Source organism: Ranitomeya imitator, chromosome 5, assembly GCF_032444005.1.
Source record: "Ranitomeya imitator isolate aRanImi1 chromosome 5, aRanImi1.pri, whole genome shotgun sequence".
Lineage (NCBI taxonomy): Eukaryota > Metazoa > Chordata > Amphibia > Anura > Dendrobatidae > Ranitomeya > Ranitomeya imitator.
In genome coordinates, this window is record NC_091286.1 from 218,436,616 (window position 1) to 218,458,053 (window position 21,438).

A 21,438-nucleotide genomic window follows, 5' to 3' on the forward strand; every position below is an offset into this window, starting at 1 on the left:
TTTTTGGTTTTACTGTGCTTTTTTGTGTTTATATATATATATATATATACTAGCTATTGAACCCGTTCTACGCCCGGGTGGCGTGCATTTATATTGGTATATGGTCTCCATCCTGTCATGTGCTGCTCCATCCTGCGTCCCCATCCTGTCATGTGCTGCTCCATCCTGCATCCCCATCCTGTCATGAGCTGCTCCATCCTGCGTCCCCATCCTGTCATGAGCTGCTCCATCCTGCGCCCCATCCTGTCATGAGCTGCTCCATCCTGCGTCCCCATCCTGTCATGTGCTGCTCCATCCTGCGTCCCCATCCTGTCATGAGCTGCTCCATCCTGCGTCCCCATCCTGTCGTGAGCTGCTGCATCCTGCGTCCCCCATCCTGTCATGAGCTGCTCCATCCTGCGTCCCTATCCTGTCATGAGCTGCTCCATCCTGCGTCCCCATCCTGTCATGAGCTGCTCCATCCTGCGTCCCCATCCTGTCATGTGCTGCACCCATCCTGCGCCCCCATTCTGTCATGTGCTGCTCCCATCCTGCGCCCCCATTCTGACATGCGCTGCTCCCATCCTGTGCCTCCATTCTGACATGTGCTGCACCCATCCTGCGCCTCCATTCTGAAATGTGCTGCACCCATCCTGTGCCTCCATCCTGTCATGTGCTGCTCCCATCCTGCGCCCCCGTTCTGTCATGTGCTGCCCTATTCTGTCATGTGCTGCTCCCATACTGCGCCCCCGTTCTGTCATGTGCTGCTCCCATCCTGCACCCCGTTCTGTCCGGTGCTGCTGCCATCCTGCACCCCCGTTCTGTCATGTGCTGCCCTATTCTGTCATGTGCTGCTCCCATCCTGCGCCCCCGTTCTGTCATGTGCTGCCCTATTCTGTCATGTGCTGCTCCCATCCTGCGCCCCCGTTCTGTCATGTGCTCCCATCCTGCGCCACCGTTCTGTAATTTGCTGCTCCCATCCATATGCCCCGTACACTGCTCCATAAAGGTTTATGGCCCCCATAAGATGCTCCATAGTATATGCCCCGTACACTGCTCCATAAAGGTTTATGGCCCCCATAAGATGCTCCATAGTATATGCGCCGTACACTGTTCCATGAAGGTTCATGGCCCCCATAAGATGCTCCATAGTATATGAGCCGTACACTGCTCCATAAAGGTTTATGGCCCCCATAACATGCTCCATGGTATTATATGCCCCGTATGCTGCTGCGATATATAAAAAAAAAAAAATAACATACTCACCTATCGTCGCTGGGCGCCGAGTGCTGGGGGGCCTGAGCAGGCGGGGACACCGGCGTGCTGTGGGGGTCAGGTGCTGGAGTCGCCGCTGGCTCAGGCCCCCGACACTTGCTATATTCACCTGGCCCGGATCCAGCGCTGCCCGCCGCTCCGTGTTCCGGATCCTCTGGCTGTGACTGTTCAGTCAGAGGGCGGCGCGCATTAACCCTGCTGTTGTCTTCGGTCAAAAACGACCGACCTTGAACTTCAATATTCTTTAAAATATTCAAGATGCGGCTCTGAAACCCGTGGCCGACCGACCCATCCTCATTTAAGTCAATCAACCACAAGTTTCAGAACCGCATCTTGAACATCCCAAAAAATACCAAAGTTCAAAATCGGTCTCCCCAGACCGAAGACAACAGCAGGGTTAAGCGCGTCATCGCGCCCTCTGAACTGTGAACGTCACAGGCAGAGGACCCGGAACCGCACGCAGCGCTGGAACGGGGGACAGGTGAATATAGCTTTGTTTCGCCGGCTTAGAGGTAGTTAAATTCCCTCAGCAAGGAGGCAATCATAATAAATTATTATTACAGCGCGAAGCTCATTGGATTTTAAAAACTGACGCACAAGGATCTTGGGGTCTTAACGACAAACTAGACATGGCGGTTTTTCTCTAGATCCGTTTGTAAACTGAGATTGTAGAATGAGTTAAGTTGTTTTTACTAATTGTTGATTGCACACATATGTCGTAAGCAGTACGTCCACCCCTATTAAAGGATATGACGTCACTAACACAACTCACTGGACCCGTTGAAGCGATTGTTCGCGAAATGGCCGTCGTCTGTCTCGTCTCTGCACCCTCCCTCACCGCTCCCTCTTGTGAGGCACTTTCTTTGTAGCGCAAGTGGTTTTTGCCACTGCACTCGGGGACACTTTCAAAGTTTTCCCAATTTTAAAATATTTATTTTTATATAGCGCTAACATATTCTGCAAGGCTTTACAGCAGTATTCCCCAAATCCGGTCCTCCAGAGCCACCAACAGGTCATGTTTTCAGGATTTCCTTAGTATTGCACAGGTGATGATTGCATCACCTGGAAAGGTAAGAAATCCATCACCTGTGCAATAGTAAGGAAAACCTGAATACATGACCTGTTGGTGGCTCTTGAGGACTGGAGTTGAGGAATACTGCTTTACAGGTTGTACACATTATCACACTCTAAATTCTCTAACAGTATGTTTTTTTGGAATGTGGGAGGAAACCGGAGTGCCCGGAGGAAACCCACGCAAATACGGGGAGAACATACAAACTCCTTCAATAATAATGTAGTATTAGCAAATACCTCCAATTAGTGAATTAGAAAAAACATCCTACAATTCTATGTCTCTTTCCTCATGTGCAGGCATTGTAGGACCTTAGGTGTCCAGGGTTACAACCACTAGCAACTAGCTGTCACTATATCAGTGGTCATAACCATGGACACCTAAGGTCATGCAATGTCTACACATGAAGAAAGAGACATAGCAAATCAGAAAAACTATACTATATTTCTAATTGGAGGTAATTGCTAATATTATTATTATTATTATTAAACCTACTACATATTGGGAAAAGATCTTGGAGATGGGAAAACCCCTTCAAAGAATATCTGATGTAAGTGACTTCTTATATATCAGCACAAATAACTTGATCAAACAATCCATTATACAGTAGATAGCTGAAGTTAGCATATAGTAGTAGACACAATGATGAGGTTTCTAAAGCTACATAATAACGGCCAGAGATACATGTGGCTGTCCTATACACCGTACAGCTTGCTGTAACCGACATTACACTGGAGATTGCTATTTACCTTTAGTTTTGAAAGCAAAGTTGCACAGTTTGCACACATAAGGCCGTACATCCGTGTGGGTGCGGATATGCTTCTTCAGCATGCTTGGTTTCTTACAGCGTATGCCACATTCCTCACATATGTACTTTCCGCGACCTCTCCCTCGCACATACACATAGTCTTCATTGGATTTAAAACTGTTGGTCACGAAAACACAAAAACAAGGAAAAAACTGGTGATTCACCTAATGTTTAGAAAACGACACAACCACACATTCAGGAGCTATGAGACAGAAGTAATGACTAACCTGCTTCCACCAAAACTAAACTCTTTATTTCTGAAGTGAAAACAGTCCAAGGTTTAAAGTGCACTAAGATTGGAGGTGCTTTTGTGCAAATACTTTTTTCTTCCATAATTGATAAGCTCCCTAGCTCAAGCTCAAACCAGTATTTTATAAGGTACGATTTTTTTTAATGGATATGTTAAAAATGTCATACATAGATAAAAGATAGATAAGGCTAGTTTACCATATATCAGTAGGTTGTTCACTATTTTCATATTGATGGCTTATCTCTAGGACAGGGCACCTTTGTCTGATTGGTGGGAGTTCAGCTAAGACGCTGTAAGTTCGGGAGGGGAGACCCTCAGTCAGTCCGGTCATTGTGGTCCATATATGAATCTAGGGGGCACAAATGCTCATTACACTGAAAACAAGGGCTCCGTATTCCAAGCATGGTGATGGGGCCTGGTGACATCCAGTTTATCCCTTGAAACATTGTCAGATTGGGGTGCCAAGGGCCCACCAGTAACTAACTCCAGGGATCCACTTTTCAGCTACATGCAAATGTGACATTATTCTCAATCACAAATGTATATAACAATGAACTGGGCAGATTGTTAAATGAATAAGATGCTGCCTTTGTCCGTACATAATGATTCAAGTACATAGTGCCAAGTATTGCTCATATAAGAGGGTGGTGGCCCACTCATGCACAGTGGCCCACCGGAGGATTCACCTGTTCTCCTGTGGGCCAGTCCAAGCCTGCCTCGAAATGATCCTTTATCATTGTGCTTGGCTTAAATGGGTTGTTCAGCCTTAGGATACAAGTCTGCAGTTAATCTATGTGACTGTAGACTTGTGAGTCTTCACATCCATGCAGTGCACACTGTGAGTATTATCCGGTGTGAGCACAGGGAATGGCGGGCACGTGACTACAAATATATGATTTGCAAGTGTACTGAGGCAAGACACAGTCTAGTCAAAATGTGACCGGAAGTATGCAAATCACAGACTTGCAATCACATGATCGCCTGCTTCCAGCACAGGAGAATCATCGCAGCGCGCAGTTCACGCAATGTGAAGATTCACAAGTCTGCAGTCACATAGAGTAACTACAGACTTGTAGCATGAGGCAGGACAACCTGTAACTTGAACTGCTACAATTAGAGCATTATTTAATACTTTTTTGGAGCAATTCATTTCTATCATTTTATCCTTCACACTTCTCTCTGAGATCATGAGCAAAATCAAATATCCAAGGACAATAGTTTTAATAATGCTGCTTTAAAGAAAACCTGTCAGGCAACTCATACTGCCCAAACTACAGGCAGCGTGAATCAAAGCCTGACTGCAGTCAGGTATATCATTCTACGAAATGCTCTGGCAGTTAGATTCAGGGAAAATATACTTTAAAGATTCATCCGGGCACCATAGCTAAAGGTAAGACTAGCCTGGCGCTGCCTCCAGACGGCTCTACTCAGCACCACTGCAGATGATTGACGAGTCTCTCCCTCACTTGTACATAGACAGAGGCCTGACAATCTCCTGCCGCAGCATTAGCTAAGCCATTTAAGCCTTTTATTGGTCTCGACAACTTTTAACAATGAAGTCATAAAAGGCCCTGTGGTATGGGAATTCGAGTCTTCATACACAATGATTAACGTTACATGCCTAGAAAAATAAACTTGTATAGATGTCATTAAAACAAGAGTACGAATCATAACATGCGAATAACGCAGCATCGCCATTGCAAAGATGAACTTTTTTCATATGACAAATATTGTCCTTTTATTTGTAAGTAAATCAATGTTATCTTACCCTCCTTCAAATATTTTTATCCTCATAGGTTCTGTTTGTTTAGCTGAAATTTCTTTCTCTCCATGACTTTCTCCCTTTGTCCTTTCTTTGCTGTTTCCAGCGGTCTTCTTTTCAAGTTTACTGGTAACCAGTAGGGACGGCTCAGGTTTCATCTATGTCATAAAAATAAATAACAAGAAAATTGTTGTATTTTTTTGTAATCTAATTATATGCATCTCCTTTAACTCTATCAATCTGAATTCCTCTTTTTGGATTTTAAGAGAAGGTAGGTTAAATTCACAAATTATTCTGTATTGACCATACACGTTCATCACAAGGGTGGTCTACTCTGTAGCGACATTCTAAAACATTACTGCATAGAAGAGCAGCTGCATAACATCATGCAGCTGCAGGAGCATGAAGCCAGCTGTCAGACACAGCCAGACTCCACACAGAAAAGGCAGAGCTGGTTTGTTACCGTCTCTACCTTACCATGTATCGCTGTATATAGAGCTCTAAACAAGCGCTGTGTATACAGTAAAAGGAAATGCCACTGAAATTCCTTCTCCAGACCCAATGTTCTGGGGATGAATCAGGAACTGCTGGATCCTAGGAAATTAATTTGCATTGCAGCTGGGGCTAAGATACCAGCCCATTTTACAAGGAAAATCAGATTTTTTAAATGTATTTAAATATTGATATACTTCTCAAATATCTGTCCTGACCTTATGGAAGGCATATGTGAAATAAGCAAAAAACAAAACAAAAACAAAAAGATAAATAAATAAATAAATAAATAAATAAAAAGCAGGGTAAAAGAATAGATAAAAAGAGCCAATGTAGGAAAAAAAGGATCAGATAAACATAATCGTTAGGTAAAGGGGAACACATTTGAAAATGTATTTGAGTTGTCCTTTTTGGTCATAAAAAGGGAAAAGTGAAAAACAAACACAATTTCCTCTATTTTCCAACAAATATTCCCCAATATCGGTCAAAAAATAAAAAAAGATATTCTGAAAATAACATAAAAATTAAGTCCTACTTATCACGAAAAAAAATCAAAAATTCAGTGAATCTAAAAAATAAAAAAAAAATTGTTACAGCTCTTTAAGGCAATCAAAAAATCTGAAAATGTTGTCCGCTCTCTCTCTCTATCTTTCGTATGGATGGAAAATCCTCCCCATACCCCCAATGTACTGTAGTTATGCATCCATTTATAGTTATATTTTACCCCCTGTACTATTTGTATTGTATTTTCTTGTACTTCCTAAATACAAAAATAAAAAACTTGAATTTAAAAAAAAAAATCCTGAAAATGTGTCTTGTCTTGAACTGGTTGAGTAATATTTTTTCAGGAGTCAGAGCTCTGCTCTCTGACACAGAACTCCAACTCTTCACATAGTACCCAAACATGTGTCCACCTGCGCTGCAGCCTCCACTTGGGAGCATTAATCCTTATTGACCCCTCTAGTGTAGGCTGCAAGTTATCATTAAACTGAATCAGTCAGCAAGTTTTTGCTACCCCATTTGAGAGCAGTATAATGTAGGGGTAAAGATACTGACTCCAGCAATTTATGACCCATTTGGCTGCTTGTGGCAGTTTTGATAAAATCTCTGTTTTATTGGCAGCAGATCTAGCAGATCTCTAAATGTTGAGCACTGTGCACACAGAAAGCTGCCATTCAGTGGTGGGGGTGGGTTATATAAAGCTCATGAATATGGAGGACTACCTGGCAGCAATTTTACTAGTCCAGTAGTGAAAATCTCCTGCTGATAAAATAGTGATTTTACCAAACTTACGGCGAGTGGCCCAGTAAGTAATACATCACTGGAATCAGGATCCCTGTTTCTACATTATGGTGAACTCCGATTAGGTGATAAAAAACTTGGTGGTGGGAAGCAGCAATTTGTACTTAATACAAATATGTACCAGAAACCTTTCATAAACTGGTACTAGAGACATCAAATTAAATTGACCAAAAAGCAATGGTATGTAACCTTTGATAATTTCACAATACATAAAAAAATATAAATGCTAAGATATATAAAAATAAAACTTATAAATCTGGTACCACCGTCATGGTACTGACCTAAAGAATCCTTTTGACATATCACCTTTACTGTACAATGACAAAAAGGAGGAGAAAGCAATACAATTTCCACATGCAAACATATATAAGAAGAAATATATTTTATTGAAAACCAAAAATCAATACTCCATAAAAAACACTTATAAAAAAAAAACTAAAATCCCCTCAAAACTCTGACATTCCAGCATGACTATTCAAGTACAAAATATTCAAAAATAATAATGGATCCCATACACAGACATGGTAGACAATATATTAAGGAATAAACCCTAGGTATATTTACAGGGTGGGCCATTTATATGAATACACCTAAATAAAATGGGAATGGTTGGTGATATCAACTTCCTTTTTGTGGCACATTACACTCCCTGACAGAAGTCATGTCGCTTATCCATGTTATGTGAATAAAAGCTTATAACCTGACATTAAATTCATCCATTGGTAGTATAAATTATTCTTTTGAAAGCTGAAACCCTCTGAAATGTGGAGGCTACTTGACGCTGAGACACATTAAAGGTGCTAGCCATCTCTGCAGTGGATCTGGTCTTCAGCCTTTTGATAATCCAGGCTTTGGTCGCAGGGTGGATTTTTGGCATGTTGTCAGAGCTCAAGTTGCAGTTCAAGTGAAGGTCTGGGGTGCTACGTTATGATGTGTTGCCCTCTTTATGCACCGAAGATGGCACGTTCCCTGGGTTTTCCCAGCAAGATGGTGCACCACCACATTATGGGTGTCAGGTCCAAGCATTCCTACATGAACAGTTTCCTGGAAAGTGGATTGGTTGTTGTGGGCCAGTTGAATGGCCACCAACGTCTCCCGATCTGACCCTCTTAGACTTTTATCTTTGCGGTGATCTGAAGGCAATTGTCTATGCTGTGAAGATACGAGATATGCAGCATCTGAAGCAATGGATACAGAAGCCTGGCCTAGCATTTCTTCTGTGGTGTTGCTATCAGTGTGTCAAGAGTGGGAGAAGAGGACTGCATTGACAATCCAACACAATGGGCAGCACTTTGAACACATTTTATAAGTGGTCATAAACTTGTAAATAACTAATGAAAGAATAAAGATATGTTAAAACCAATCACACCATTGTTTTTCTTGTGAAATTCTCAATATGACCCTCTTCCCATTGAAAAAAATAAAGTTGGATCCAAAAAGGCCGACTTCAAAATGGCTGCCATGGTCACCACCCATCTTAAAAAGTTTTCCCCCTCCCATATACTAATGTGCCACAAACAGGAAGTTGATAGCACCAACCATTCCCATTTTATTTAGGTGTATCCATATAAATGGCCCACCCTGTACATTTCTCACATACTTAGGGTTTATTCTTTAATAAACTGTCAGTGTATCTGTGTATGGGATTTATTTATTTCTGTTGCATATTTTGCACATGCATATTTATGCTTGAATATCAGTGTTATGGATCTTTTATTTTGAGATTTGATTTGTTTATTGTTTTTATGGAGTATTGATTTTTGGTTTTCTATCAAATATATTTCATATGATATAAAGGTGTAAACATTAATATTGTATTGCTTTCTTCTCCTCCTCCTTTTGGTCATTAAATGTTGTTCTGATGTAGCACCCTGATAATACATCTTTGGGCTGTGTAACTACTGATACTTGTATATTCTGTACAATGATTGCCGCATAAGCAAAACCCAAAAAACATTGGCAACACTTTTTTCACCATTTCACCGCTTCTGAAATTTTTCCCTGTTCTTCTATCAGTGTATTATGATAAAATAAATGGTGTCATTCAAAATTACAACTCAGATAAGACTCTGTTCACACCAAGTTTGCTATACATGTTCTGCACATACGTTAGATGAAAAATTCTTGAAGGAGGTACGTGATTTCTAGCACAGTAAAAAATAGATATACTGTAACTATATACCAAAGGCAGCCTTTTGGTCCATGATATCCTATTGATTCATTTTCCTTATACTGTACATTGGAAGTAATATGAGCATACTCTTAAATGCATTTTACTACTTCAATTTTTGTGTGTTAATAGTTTTTCATTTTCTAAAAATGTGTGTTAATGGGTAATTTATTACTTATATACTATAACTTACCTTTGCAAACTGAAGTTTCCATACACTTGAAGAAGTTAGTTTACCAGCTCCAGATCTGTGCATAGTAGCTATGGTGTAAATTTCACCTGTATTCTTCTGCTTAGACCTCAGGAGTGATAACGATGTTCTTGTACTAAGGCCTGAAGGGTTGGGATTGCAAGAGCTAATACACCATGCAGCATAGACAGATGATTTCAGTGATTCCTGTTCTGTGTGGTTGGGTTTGGCATAGTTAAGGAAACACCAGCTGACGGTAGTAGTAGTCCGCAGGCTTGGGAACTGGAGAATATGTTGTACTTCCTCTGTTGAAGAGGAGCTTTGTGACATCTGCATTAATATTCCCACAGAACGCTTTTTGTCATTCAGTGGTTCATCCTCAAGAATTTCACTTGATGACCTCTGTGGACTTAAGCTCATATCAGAAGCCGTGTCCTCATCACAAAACTCATCTGGTGACATTCGGCCTTCAGGAGCATCACTGGACTTTGAGTCCGACAATGTTTTTTCAACACAAGATATGCTTAGTGGTGAATTTGACAATGAAGGTGAAGGTGTTTGAGTGGCTGAAGAAAGACCGTCTTTTTGATCTAATGTTCGTCCTTGTCTTACCAACTGAGGTTTTGAGGTTCGAGACAAATTCTTTTTTATGTCGGAATTAGTCAATTCTACTGCACTTAATTCTTTAACAATTTGTCCATACATCTTTTCATCTTTCACCCGTTTTTGCTGTTTTGTTTCCATGAATAGTTCTAGACTACTTGCAGGTGAAAGCATGCGTTTGCCGCCTCCGAAAGATGATGCATTGTCAGAACTAGACACCAAACATAAAGGGATTGCTGAATCTAAGCCTAATGGCAATGTCTGTGGCATTTTCCATAAAGGATATTGTTCCAGTTCTCCACAGGGTGCTAGCATTTGGGTTATGTTGAATCCTAAACCTTTCATGGATGCACTTGTTGCCATTATACTTTGTGATGTACTTCCATCCACTTTGCAGCAGATTACTATGGACTCACTGTTAGTTTGAGAGTGAGTAACAAGAATTTGTGAAATGCTAGTATACATGACACTACCATATGATGGCACGTGTGTTTGAATCCTAACTGGAACAACAGGCCCTGACAAAGGCTGAAGTGAGCCAGCACTAGGAGGCACAGATAGTTGTTGATCATTAGAAGAATCACTTGAACCACCACTGTGATCTCTCTGTAGCTTTGAAAGAATATTTTTAGATTTCTTAGAGGACGATGATGACTCTAAATATGGTTGAAAGCCTTTTTCCATACTATGAATATAGCTAAGAGACTTGCATGCAATAGGATCTTGAGTAGTACCGAGGTAAAAGGACGACTGCAGCTCTGACTGTGTTGGAGGATTGAAATATGTATTTTGTAAAGATTGCAAATGATGATGGAAATGTCTCTGCAAAGGATCTATACAGGATGGCCACAATAGAGGAGGATGAGTTGGCATTTGAGCCATGCAAACAGAAGTGTAAGGTAACTGAAATGTATTATGAACTGGTGGATATAAAACTTTCTCAGAATGTGGAAATATATGCTGCTGTTCTGGCAAATGTCTTCTGGCGATGTAAGAAGATGGTGGTCCTAGCGGATTTCTTAACACATCATGACTTGTTATAGATTGCTGTGAATAATGTGATGAAGTACAAGTAGGTTGGGCAGATGTACCAACAGCTAGGTTTATGGATTCATCAGGAAGATTTATGGAACCTGATAAAGAAGATGATGAAGAACGCTGCCAAGCAATCTGTGACGATCTACGATTTGCATAGGCAGCATCAGGTTGTTCTTGGTTCCCAAGTTGTTCTTGCTCTGACTGAGAAATTTCAGGGAATCCACTAAAAGAAGCTTGACGAATGAGAAAGCATTTTTTACGCTCACGGGCTGGAGACAAGGTTGTAGTGATGGCACCAGGGACAGATGCATGTGTTAGGTTTCCATAGTCAAAGGACTTGCTTCTTATTTCAGGAATCTCACTTAAGCTAGGACATGGTATCTGCTCAGAAGAAGACCGTCTCATTTCTTTGTGATGGTGGTGGCTCGGTACTGAAAGTGAGTAAGCTCCTGGAGGAACAGTTAAAAACTCAGGTGGCCTACCAATTTCATCCTGCTTTGCGGGGACTATAGATTTTATTATTTCTTCTCTGTCAAAAGACATTGAGAAGCTAGAACTGTGGGATAAGTTACTTTCCTGACTTGGACTGCGAGACAAACTTGTTCCAGTTGACTCAAAGCTAGATTCACCTGATGAATTTTCCATGTCTGCCAAACGAAGACGCTTCTTCTTTGGAGGCAATTTCTCTGCTGGTAGTTGAGACAGTGTTTCACTTCTTTGGGGCCATTGAAATTCTTCTAGCGTTTTTTCTGGCTCTTTGACAGGAATTTCTGGTTCCTTTTCAGGTTTGTCTGGTTCCTCTGTAACTCGAATCTCAGGTACTGTAATATTGTGTTGACGAACCAATTTAGGAGGCATGTGATATGTAGACTGTTGCTGGTTTTGAGATGGAGATGGCCTTCCTGTAGATTCAGTAAGGTCAGGTGTCTGAGTCCATTCTGGACTCATAGAAGACATTGTATTTCCACTGTCACAAGTTTCAGGAGAGCAGGCCTTATCTGGCTGGATAGAGAGAAGTTCTGTGGATTCAGATCTTTCAAAAGAGTTAGGTCTACTCAAAGAATTAGTGTGTTGTATTACTGATATAACATTACCAGGAGGTTTTCTACTGATTATATCTACTGCCCTATCTGTGTCTGAAGATGATTCATCTAACACAGGTACTGGACTTCCAATTTGCTGATGTGATCGACTTATCTCAAAACGGTCTTGTTGCCCACTGTAAACATATTCTTGCCCTGAAATAGAAAATCCAGTCCTGGCAGGTTCTTGACTTGGTGATTTTGTATCAAAATCTAAAATCACAGGGCTACTTGCTGAACTGCTAGGCATAGAAATATCTTCTTCATCTCCAACACTCTTTTCTTTTCTACGTTTTCTGTTTTCAATTGTTGTTCCAAACCGAGGAGGAGGAGGTGCTGTAACATCTACAAAATACTCCCCTGGCTTCAATCCGCCTGTATACTGTACATCTCTGTATCCTTGTTTGTGAACTTCATAATCATCCCACCTTTTAGGCTGCATTCCTGAGACGTATTCATACACTGAAGCCATTTTCTTTTCTTTAGATGAGACAGGTTTTTCATGCATTGTCTTCCGGCAATAAGCAACAGCAGCATTCTTTGACATTCTAGAATATGCATCGAATTCTGAATGACCCTCTAAGACCAGTGGTAACTCAAAAGCACCTTGCCTCCTAAGGAGTCTTTGATGAGAAATACCTGCTGGACCGGGGTAAAACACATCATCTGATCCTGTCATGCGTTCATCAAATGAATGACTTCCCCTAATAGAAGTAGGAACACTTAAACTCACACCAGAAGATGTTGGCATTGAATTGCTTCTTATAAGTGTTGATGTCTCTCCTGAAGGCTCCAAAAACACTGCTGTTTGGCCCTGTGGCATTTCTGAGTACACCTTTGCTTCTTTGTCAGGAGATTCTCCAATGAGATGTGTTTTTTGCAAATCAGAAGTATGAATTCCAGATAATCTTGACTTCATATTCTTTATTTTGCTATGCTCTAAATCCCTTTTTGTCATATAATGTGAGATATGTTCCTCAATCATGCTGGAGTTAACAATTGATACACTGCCTTCCTGACTTTGTAGTGAAGATCTAGGGCTAAGTCTACAGTATTTACCAAAGATAATTTCTTCATAAGAGGTTGCATTGGTATTTGGAGGACTTATATTTTGCTCTGCACTTTCTGATCGAGAAAAATAACCAGAGTCTGTGCTTCCCTTACTATGAGGGCTCAGGAGATTCAAAGACTTCTCATAGTCATGCCCTTTCTTTTCTGTAAGTTTTAGTGCAAGTTTTTGCCTAGCAGTATGTAGTTCATCACTTTTTCCACTTAGTGATGGGTTGTGCATTAAATCAGATGTCACATAATGTGAGCTTTCACTAGGTAGGTGGATGCCACTCTTAGGGATTATCAGTATTGGCACTTTCATTGGGCCTCCTAATGATTCCTCTGACGTATGGAAACCCGGATCAATAAATTCCCCACTTCTAACACTCACGTCCAATGGAATTTGTGAACTAGGGCTTAGTTTTTCAGAATCTTCAACTAGCAACAATGTCTCTTCATCAGTGTCTGTACTTTGTTCCCCATCAGAATGTATTTCATTTTCTACATCAATGCAAGAAGCCTCAAGGTCTAATTTGGACATACCAGAGTCAGTAAAAGGAACTAATCCAGCTTTAATGGCATGTGCATGTGACTTCCTGTGCTTATATAAATTGCTTTTCGTTTTGAATGAAAAACCACAGGGTACACATGGATATGGACGCTCTCCAGTGTGAGATCTTATATGTTTTTTCAGCACACTTGGTTTGGCACAAGCCCGTGTACAATACGGACATATATATTTGCCGGGTTTTTTGGGCTTTTGCTCCTTTCTGTGAGTATCTTCTGGCTGATCAAAAGACTTCTGTGAGTATTGGCTATATGATGAAGCAAGTGAAAATTTCTTTCTGGAAAACTCTGTACTTTGTCCTTGAATACGAAGGAATAAGTCCTCTGAAGCAACGGGCAAACGACTATGATATGGATAAGCATGTCCTTCAAGGCTCTGATGAGGCTTAGAACTGTGCACTAGCTTCTGTTGGTGAAGATTATGCTGGGGAAAAGAAAGTGAATGCCGGTGAGAATAGGAGCCAGAACGCTTCTGTGCATATTGCTTTCCTGGCATCTGCTGGCTACTTTCATTTTGTAATCCTACTTTTAAAGAACTGTAATGCTGTACTGATGTTGGGTTTGCAATCAGTTCAGGGTTAGCCTGTCTTTCTACTTCGTGGCTGTCATAAGTGCTCATTGTAACAACAGCTGGATGCTCTTGTCTCCATCTGTTTGATACCTTCTCGGATTCTCCACACCTTGAGGTAGATTCTTGCTCTAATATGGTGTCTCCAGAGTCCATTTTGATTATGTTGGTCTTCAGTGCTAGCTTACTTTAATGCTATACAGACACATGGAGTGTGACTGGCTTTGCTCATTAAACCCGAGTCACTACCATTTTCCTTTGTATCAAGTCACCAATATGTATTTTGATAAATATCTCCATGAAGCGGTATATATTCTTTAATCAAAAGGTTCATGCATGACCAAAAGCTTCAAAAATGAGGTCAAAATATTTTGTCAGTCAAGATATGGATAATCCAGGGAAATATGGATGACTAAGGTGCAATTCTTGTCAGTGACAGCGTACATACACAGCCTGAAAAACATAAAAATAGATAAAATTACAGTATAAGAATATTTTCCAAGAAATATTGTCCAACCTTAATTACGGTATATAATATTATTTATTTAATATTATTGCTTATATAGCACTGACATATTGTGCATCACTCACTGTCCTCACTGTGGCCCACAATCTAAATTCCCGATCAATATGTTTTTTAAGTGTGAGAAGAAAACGTAGCACCCAGATGAAACCCATACAAACACTGGGACAGCATACAAAATGCATGCAGATGTTGTCCATGGTCAGATTAGAACCTACATTAGTATTCTATGGTTAGATCTGGTTTACCATTCATTTTAATTGAGCAAGAGGGCTCTACTAATATAATGCAATCCAAGACCAAAAAACGCTTGAGATAGGGTTCCTCTAAGCACCCAGGGACAGTGGGCACTAAAGTAAGCAATTTAGAACTCTCTGCAGGGGTCACTCTAAGTGTAATGGCCTGAAATACTTAAGATGTATTCTGCCAGCTTGAGTTTAAAAAAAGATCTAAGAAGAAAACACTTCCCATAACCGCTCATTCGCGTCATTTAAAAAATTAGCAGCACAAGTGTGAATTTTCCAGGAATAGCCTAGTCACTAAGCTACTAAAACCCCCTTGTGATTGGCTGATTAGACTCCGTTCTTGCCTAAATTCAACAAACCAACATAATAAATCAGTTCCACTATATATAAAGTAAACTTTTCTCTGAAGAATAAGAGATAAAATAGAGTAAGAAAATGACTACACTGACATCATTATCGGCCAACCAGAACTTTACAGTAACTATTTAGCTAGATAATTCCAGAATATATCTTTGTTTCTAAGTTCAGCAAAGACGGAGACGCCGGCACTAACTCAGAGAACAAAAGTTAGCTATCTCTTAGATCTTTTCCTATTTTTCTGACAGGTCTAAGCTCAGTACCTAGTCCTTTTCTTTTCTCCATCCAAACATATTGATTTAACCAAATCTGCAATTTATGATTTTCAATACCAACTATATGACGATGACACCCAAAGATATGTTTCTACTTCTAATCTAGATGCGCATATTCATCACTGTAATGAGCGGTACCATGTGACCGCTCACACAGGACCTGCTGCCAGCACTGAGAGGAGACATCGCAGGAGCTGGGTGAGTATTTCTCGGCAAGCAGGCGGGCGCACAGGGGATGGGAGGCAGGAGGTGACCCCCAAACTTTATTTTTAACACAAACAAAAAAAAAACTTGATTTTTCATCTCTTGTCTCCTGCAGGGGACAAGAGATGAATGCCACCTTCAGCACCACACGCAGGGGGGGCAGCGCTTACTGTTCTCCGTGTGCACGTGTGCGGGACGTATTGCGGTACGTGCTGCCGGAGAAAAGCGGACATGTCTCCATGTTTTGCACACGGTCCGTGGAAACACGGAGACATGTGCATAGACCCATTCATTTGAATAGGTCTACGTGTGTCAGTGTCTGCGGTACGTGAGAAAACTGTCAGTACACGTACCGGAGACACTGATGTGTGAAAGAGGCCTAAGGCTAGTTTCACACTAGCGTTTCGCTAGCTCCGCCTACTTCTGCATGCGGCCGGCATGCGGCCTGCGTACCTATCTTTGACATTAGGTACGCAGGTCGTGCCACTGTATGCTGATAAGATAAGTACGCTGGCTGCACGCCGGCTGCATGCAGAAGTAGGCAGAGCTAGCGGCGGAGGTGCGGCCGAGGCTTCACGGAGGAAGTCCGCAGCCCTCCGCAACGCTAATGTGAAACTGGCCTACGTTTGTTTCCTGTGGGAATCATTTTATTCTTACTTGAATGTCACTTTCACATTCTTAATACATCTTGCCATCACCACCATAAGACCATTTCCCACGTCCAGCCTTATCTGACCGTAGTCTACCAATATCAGATCACAGATGCTTATAATCCTGACTAGACCAGTGCAATACCTTCTCACATACTCATCTTACCACACTTACTACTGTTCTCTTATTTCTCTCCTGCCAAATCATCCCCTCTTATTAGTCTTTGCACAAAGAATCAAATTGAAAATGTTCATGTAAATTTTACAAATTCCCATCCAATTCTGCTCCATAATACATTACTTCACATAATGTAAGCCACGCTACATGCAACCTCTGTTCTGCAGATGACAATCTCTGCTGTCCTACTGTAGTCACCTTCTTACACTTGCACATACAACACTCTTTCTTGAAATTCCCTCACTTTCTCCATCCAACACTATCCAGGTCAATCAACACGTACCTCTCCTGACAAACATAATCTAAAAAAGCGTCTCAAACTGGTATTCCAACAGGGCCTCCATCTGACATATCTACAGAAGCCTCCTTTTGCCCCGTCCTCCTAAATATATTCTCTGTAGATTGCAACTTCATCGGGGCAAGGCTTTTACATAATGTGGCATATTTATCAAGCTAAATGTACCAGAAATTTTGCACCTACACTTTTTTCCTGAGTTGTGTGGTCTTTTGGGAAAGTGGTGTGGTCTATCAGGCAACACTTTGTACCCAAATATTTGACACACATTTCTAGCACAAAGACAACTAATAAGTAGAGACAACTTAGACTTGACAGTTTAATTATGTACCACATTTTTCAAACAGCATAACCTTATAAGAATATTTTATGAATTAAACAAGATTTATAAATATTCCCCAACATATCTTTTGTAATGTGCCCTTTGTATGGATCTGCATTACCTTAATATTATGCTAATAAAATGCTAAGAAAGGGGATGGTGTTATATAAATGAAAATTAATACTACCTGCATAATCAAGTCTACATTGATGTCTTGCTCTTTCTATTTCTTACCATTAGGAATCAATGCTTATTATACTCTGTCTACAGCACATACAGTATGTGAAACTCTAGCCAACAGAGTGACTATATTTGGCCTGCGATGCTGGACTGGTCACCCGGGTATAATTGACCTGCGATGATCGGGCAGGTCCACTGAGCATATTTAGCCCACGACACCGGGCGCGTCTCCCGCCCAGCATCACACTTTCAAGGTATATCATCCTAGATGCTGATACAGTTGAACGCAAAGATGGAGGAAGCATTGTCAGATGACACTCCCTCTCCCTTCTTTCCCATTCTGCATCTGATGTCATTACAATGTGCCCACTGTATGAAGAGACTGGAGCAGTGGGGGAATAAGCAGAGGTGAATATTTATTTTGTTTAATGTGGGGCCATTATACTGTATGGAGTACTATGTGGGAACATTATACTGTATGGAGCACCATGTGGGGCAATTATATTGTATGGAGCACAATGTGGGACCATTATACTGTATGGAGGACTATGTGGGGACATTATACTGTATTGAGCACTATGTGGGGGCATTATACTGTATGGAGCACTATGTGGGGCAATTATACTGTATGGGGCACTTCTTGTGGCCATTATACTTTATGGAGCACTATGTGGAGCCAATATACTATGTAGAAGGCAATACAGGATCCCATTATACTGTATGAAGGACTATGTGGGCCCATTATACTGTATGGCGCACTTTTTGTGGCCATTATACTGTATGGAGGCCTGTGTGGGGATTACAGTTGGAGAATCATACTGTGATAAGATCACCATTCTTTGTCAGGGGGATTGAGGGAGGAGGGTATAGTAGAGTCATTATACTATATAACACTAGTAGAAAGAACGCGGCAACACTCACCGGACCTGTGATCAAGTCTTGTCTTTATTAGAAAGCATGTAGTACCATCTTCACGGCACGGGGGAGTGGAGGAGCAAAGGTGGTGAGCGGGGAAAGGACGATGGCCGTTTCATGCCAAACCGGCACTTCTACGGGTCCCGTAGAAGCGCCGGTTTGGCGTGAAACAGCCGTCGTCCTTTCTCTGCTCACCTCCTTTGCTCCTCCACTCCCCCGTGCCGTGAAGATGGTACTACATGCTTTCTAATAAAGACAAGACTTGATCACATTTCCGGTGAGTGCTGCCGCGTTCCTTCTTATATGGTATGTTCCTGTTTTTCTACGCGAGCACCTCCCGAGACTGTCAGTGTTCCATTATTAAGGACTGAGTGTGTACCGAACCTCGCTTCAGGCTGTGCTGCTGCGTTTTTCTTTTTTTCCCTTTTGGTAGAGTCATTATACTGTGTGTGTGTAGAGGGTACTGTGGAGGAATTTACTGTGTTTGGGGCGCACTTTTGTTGTCATCATACTTTATTATCTGTATTATTCAAGGTTTTGCATCCTTTGCTATTATTATTTAAATTAGGTCATAGGGCAATATGCTTTTTGCTGCTCTTAAATAACATTATATTATTCCAATATTTTATTCCAATATCTATTAATTAAAATGTACTTTGTTCATTGGGCAGTGCAGTGCGATTCCCGCAGATGCCAGCAAATGGAAGATTTGCACATCTGAACTGCGATTCTCTCATGCACAGTGCACTGACACTCGTCTCACGCTCGCAGGAGACTTTGAGCAAAGTGTCATTAGCATATTGCATCCAATATCAAGGTTGGCCTGAGAATTTGTTCAAATTTGTTACCAAACATACCCACATTTGCATGTAAGGATTGTTTACACAATTTTGCAGAGTTTTCTCCCTAGTGTTTTTGTTGAGTTTTTGAAGCAGTTTCAAATCCGCAACATGTCAATTCTTTCAGCATTTTTCACAAATTTCAATGATTACGAATAATTGCATCAAAACAGTATTTTAAGATATGGCAAAAACATGCATGTGTTTCTTGCCAAGAGACAAATTTTTGGTGCAGAAATGTCTGCTGCGAATACTTAAGATGTCCATACCCATAGCTGCTAGAAGGGCCCAATTGCCATTCAGTCGTGGGCCAATATTTTTTAACTCACACATAGTGGCTACTAATACTATTAGGCCAGTATCACACTTGTGAGAAACTCGCATGAGTCTCTCGAATCAATACCCGGCACAGCCGCTGGCACTCGGGACTGGAGCGTGCGGCTGCATGTATCTCTATGTAGCCGCACACTCCGGTCCCGAGGGGAGTGCCGGGTATTGATGCGAGAGACTCGAGTGAGTTTCTCACATTGCACTCACAAGTGTGACCCCGGCCTTACAGTGCATATCCTGGAGCTTGCTACAATTTTTCCAGGATAACCCTGTCTCGTTATCTTTTGTTTATGTAGAAAGCAAATCAAACTTTTTAGCGCTGGTTGATAATATAATCTCAGTTTAATCTTCTGTAATGTATTGAATACAGAAATTGGAAGCATATACTGTACTATAAATTTTAAAGAAAAGACACATTAGTGGACAAGAAACATTTTTTATCCATTTACATGCTCTATACTTTTCAACATTTCTGATGAGACTCAGGGGTGCAATTCTATGGATGCGCCAAAAAACAAACTGATTTTTAAGATAGAAATCTGTGTTTGGTCTTGTAAACTTTAATAACTGGTGATGTATAAAACCGCATCCGGTACGGATGCCATAGAGATTACTTATGGATAACAACAATACAGATAGATACCGTAATTATCTATGTTCTCTGGATAAAGATTGGATGATTTTTTTTATATGCTTGTGTGAACTTAGCCTTACAATAAGAAGGCATAGCAGGTTGATCAATTTTGAAAAAAAAATAGTAAAACCCTAAATGCATGAAATCTACTGACATTAAAAAATGAATAAATATACAGCTCTGGCAAAAATTAAGAGACCACTGCAAAATGTTCAGTTTGTCTGATTTTTCTCTTTATAGGTATATTTTTGAGTAAAATGTAAATTGTTCTTTTATTCTATAAACCCCTGACAACACGTCTCTGAATTTCCAAACAATAAATTTTGTATTTTTTTTTCTGACAAATAAAAATGGTCAAAATAAAAAAAAACAGTGCTTTCAGGCCTCAAATAATTCAAAAAAGCAAGTTCATAATCATTTAGAAACAACAATACTAATGTTTTAACTAGTTCAGAAATCAATATTTTGTGGAATAACCATGATTTTTATTCACAGCTTTCATGCGTCTTGGCATGCTTTCCACCAGTCTTTCACACTGCTTCTGGCACACAAATGTAAGCAGTTCTTCTTTGATGGACAGTCACAAGCGATCAAACATCCTCTTGATTACATTCCAGAGGTTTTCAATTGGGTTCAGGTCTGGAGATTGGGCTGCCCATGACAGGGTTTTGAATTGGTGAACTCTTAAATTTTACCAGAGCTATATAAGGCCAGTCTCACACGTCCAGATAATTCCGGTACCGGAGAAAATGGTACCAGAGTTATCCGTGTCCGTGTGCTCATGTAGGCCATCCGTGTGGGATCCGTGTGATGTCCGTGAGTACGTTTTTAGGGTCCGTGTGCTGTCCGATTGCTGTACGTGTGTCCGTGTCCGTGTATTGCAACAATTTTTACAATTTTAACCCTATGACAGGAAAAATGCACACCATTGACTTTAATGGGTCCGTGTGATCCGTGCGCTCCCACGAACACTGACATGTCTCCGTGTTTTGCAAACGGACACACAGTCCGTGAAAACACGCTGACATGTGCAGAGACACATTTATTTTAATGTGTCTACGTGAGTCAGTGTCTCCGGTACGTGAGGAAACTGTCACCACACGTACCGAAGCCACTGACGTGTGAAACCGGCCTGACATGTATTACATACATATAGAGAAAAAAATAAAAGAGTAACACAAAAAATGTGAGTCAAGTTCATAAAAGCTAAGGAGTCGATTCATTAAGACCGCCGTTATAAATGGCAATTTTAATGAAATGACATGGACGAGTAAGATGCGCCT

At 41.0% G+C, this 21,438-nt stretch overlaps 1 protein-coding gene across 2 annotated transcripts in view; it reads right to left on the bottom strand.

Moving 5' to 3' along the window:
* HIVEP2 (HIVEP zinc finger 2) overlaps positions 1-21,438 on the bottom strand; it is a 262,554-nt gene that overhangs the window by 23,805 nt on the left and 217,311 nt on the right. For both annotated transcript variants that reach the window (XM_069725902.1, XM_069725903.1), the window contains 3 exons: positions 9,304-14,661; positions 5,153-5,304; positions 3,076-3,251 (listed from right to left, as the gene is read on the bottom strand). In XM_069725902.1, the coding sequence (XP_069582003.1) occupies positions 3,076-3,251; positions 5,153-5,304; positions 9,304-14,364 (5,389 nt within the window). In that variant the 5' untranslated portion in view covers positions 14,365-14,661. The remainder of the gene's footprint in view (positions 1-3,075; positions 3,252-5,152; positions 5,305-9,303; positions 14,662-21,438) is intronic.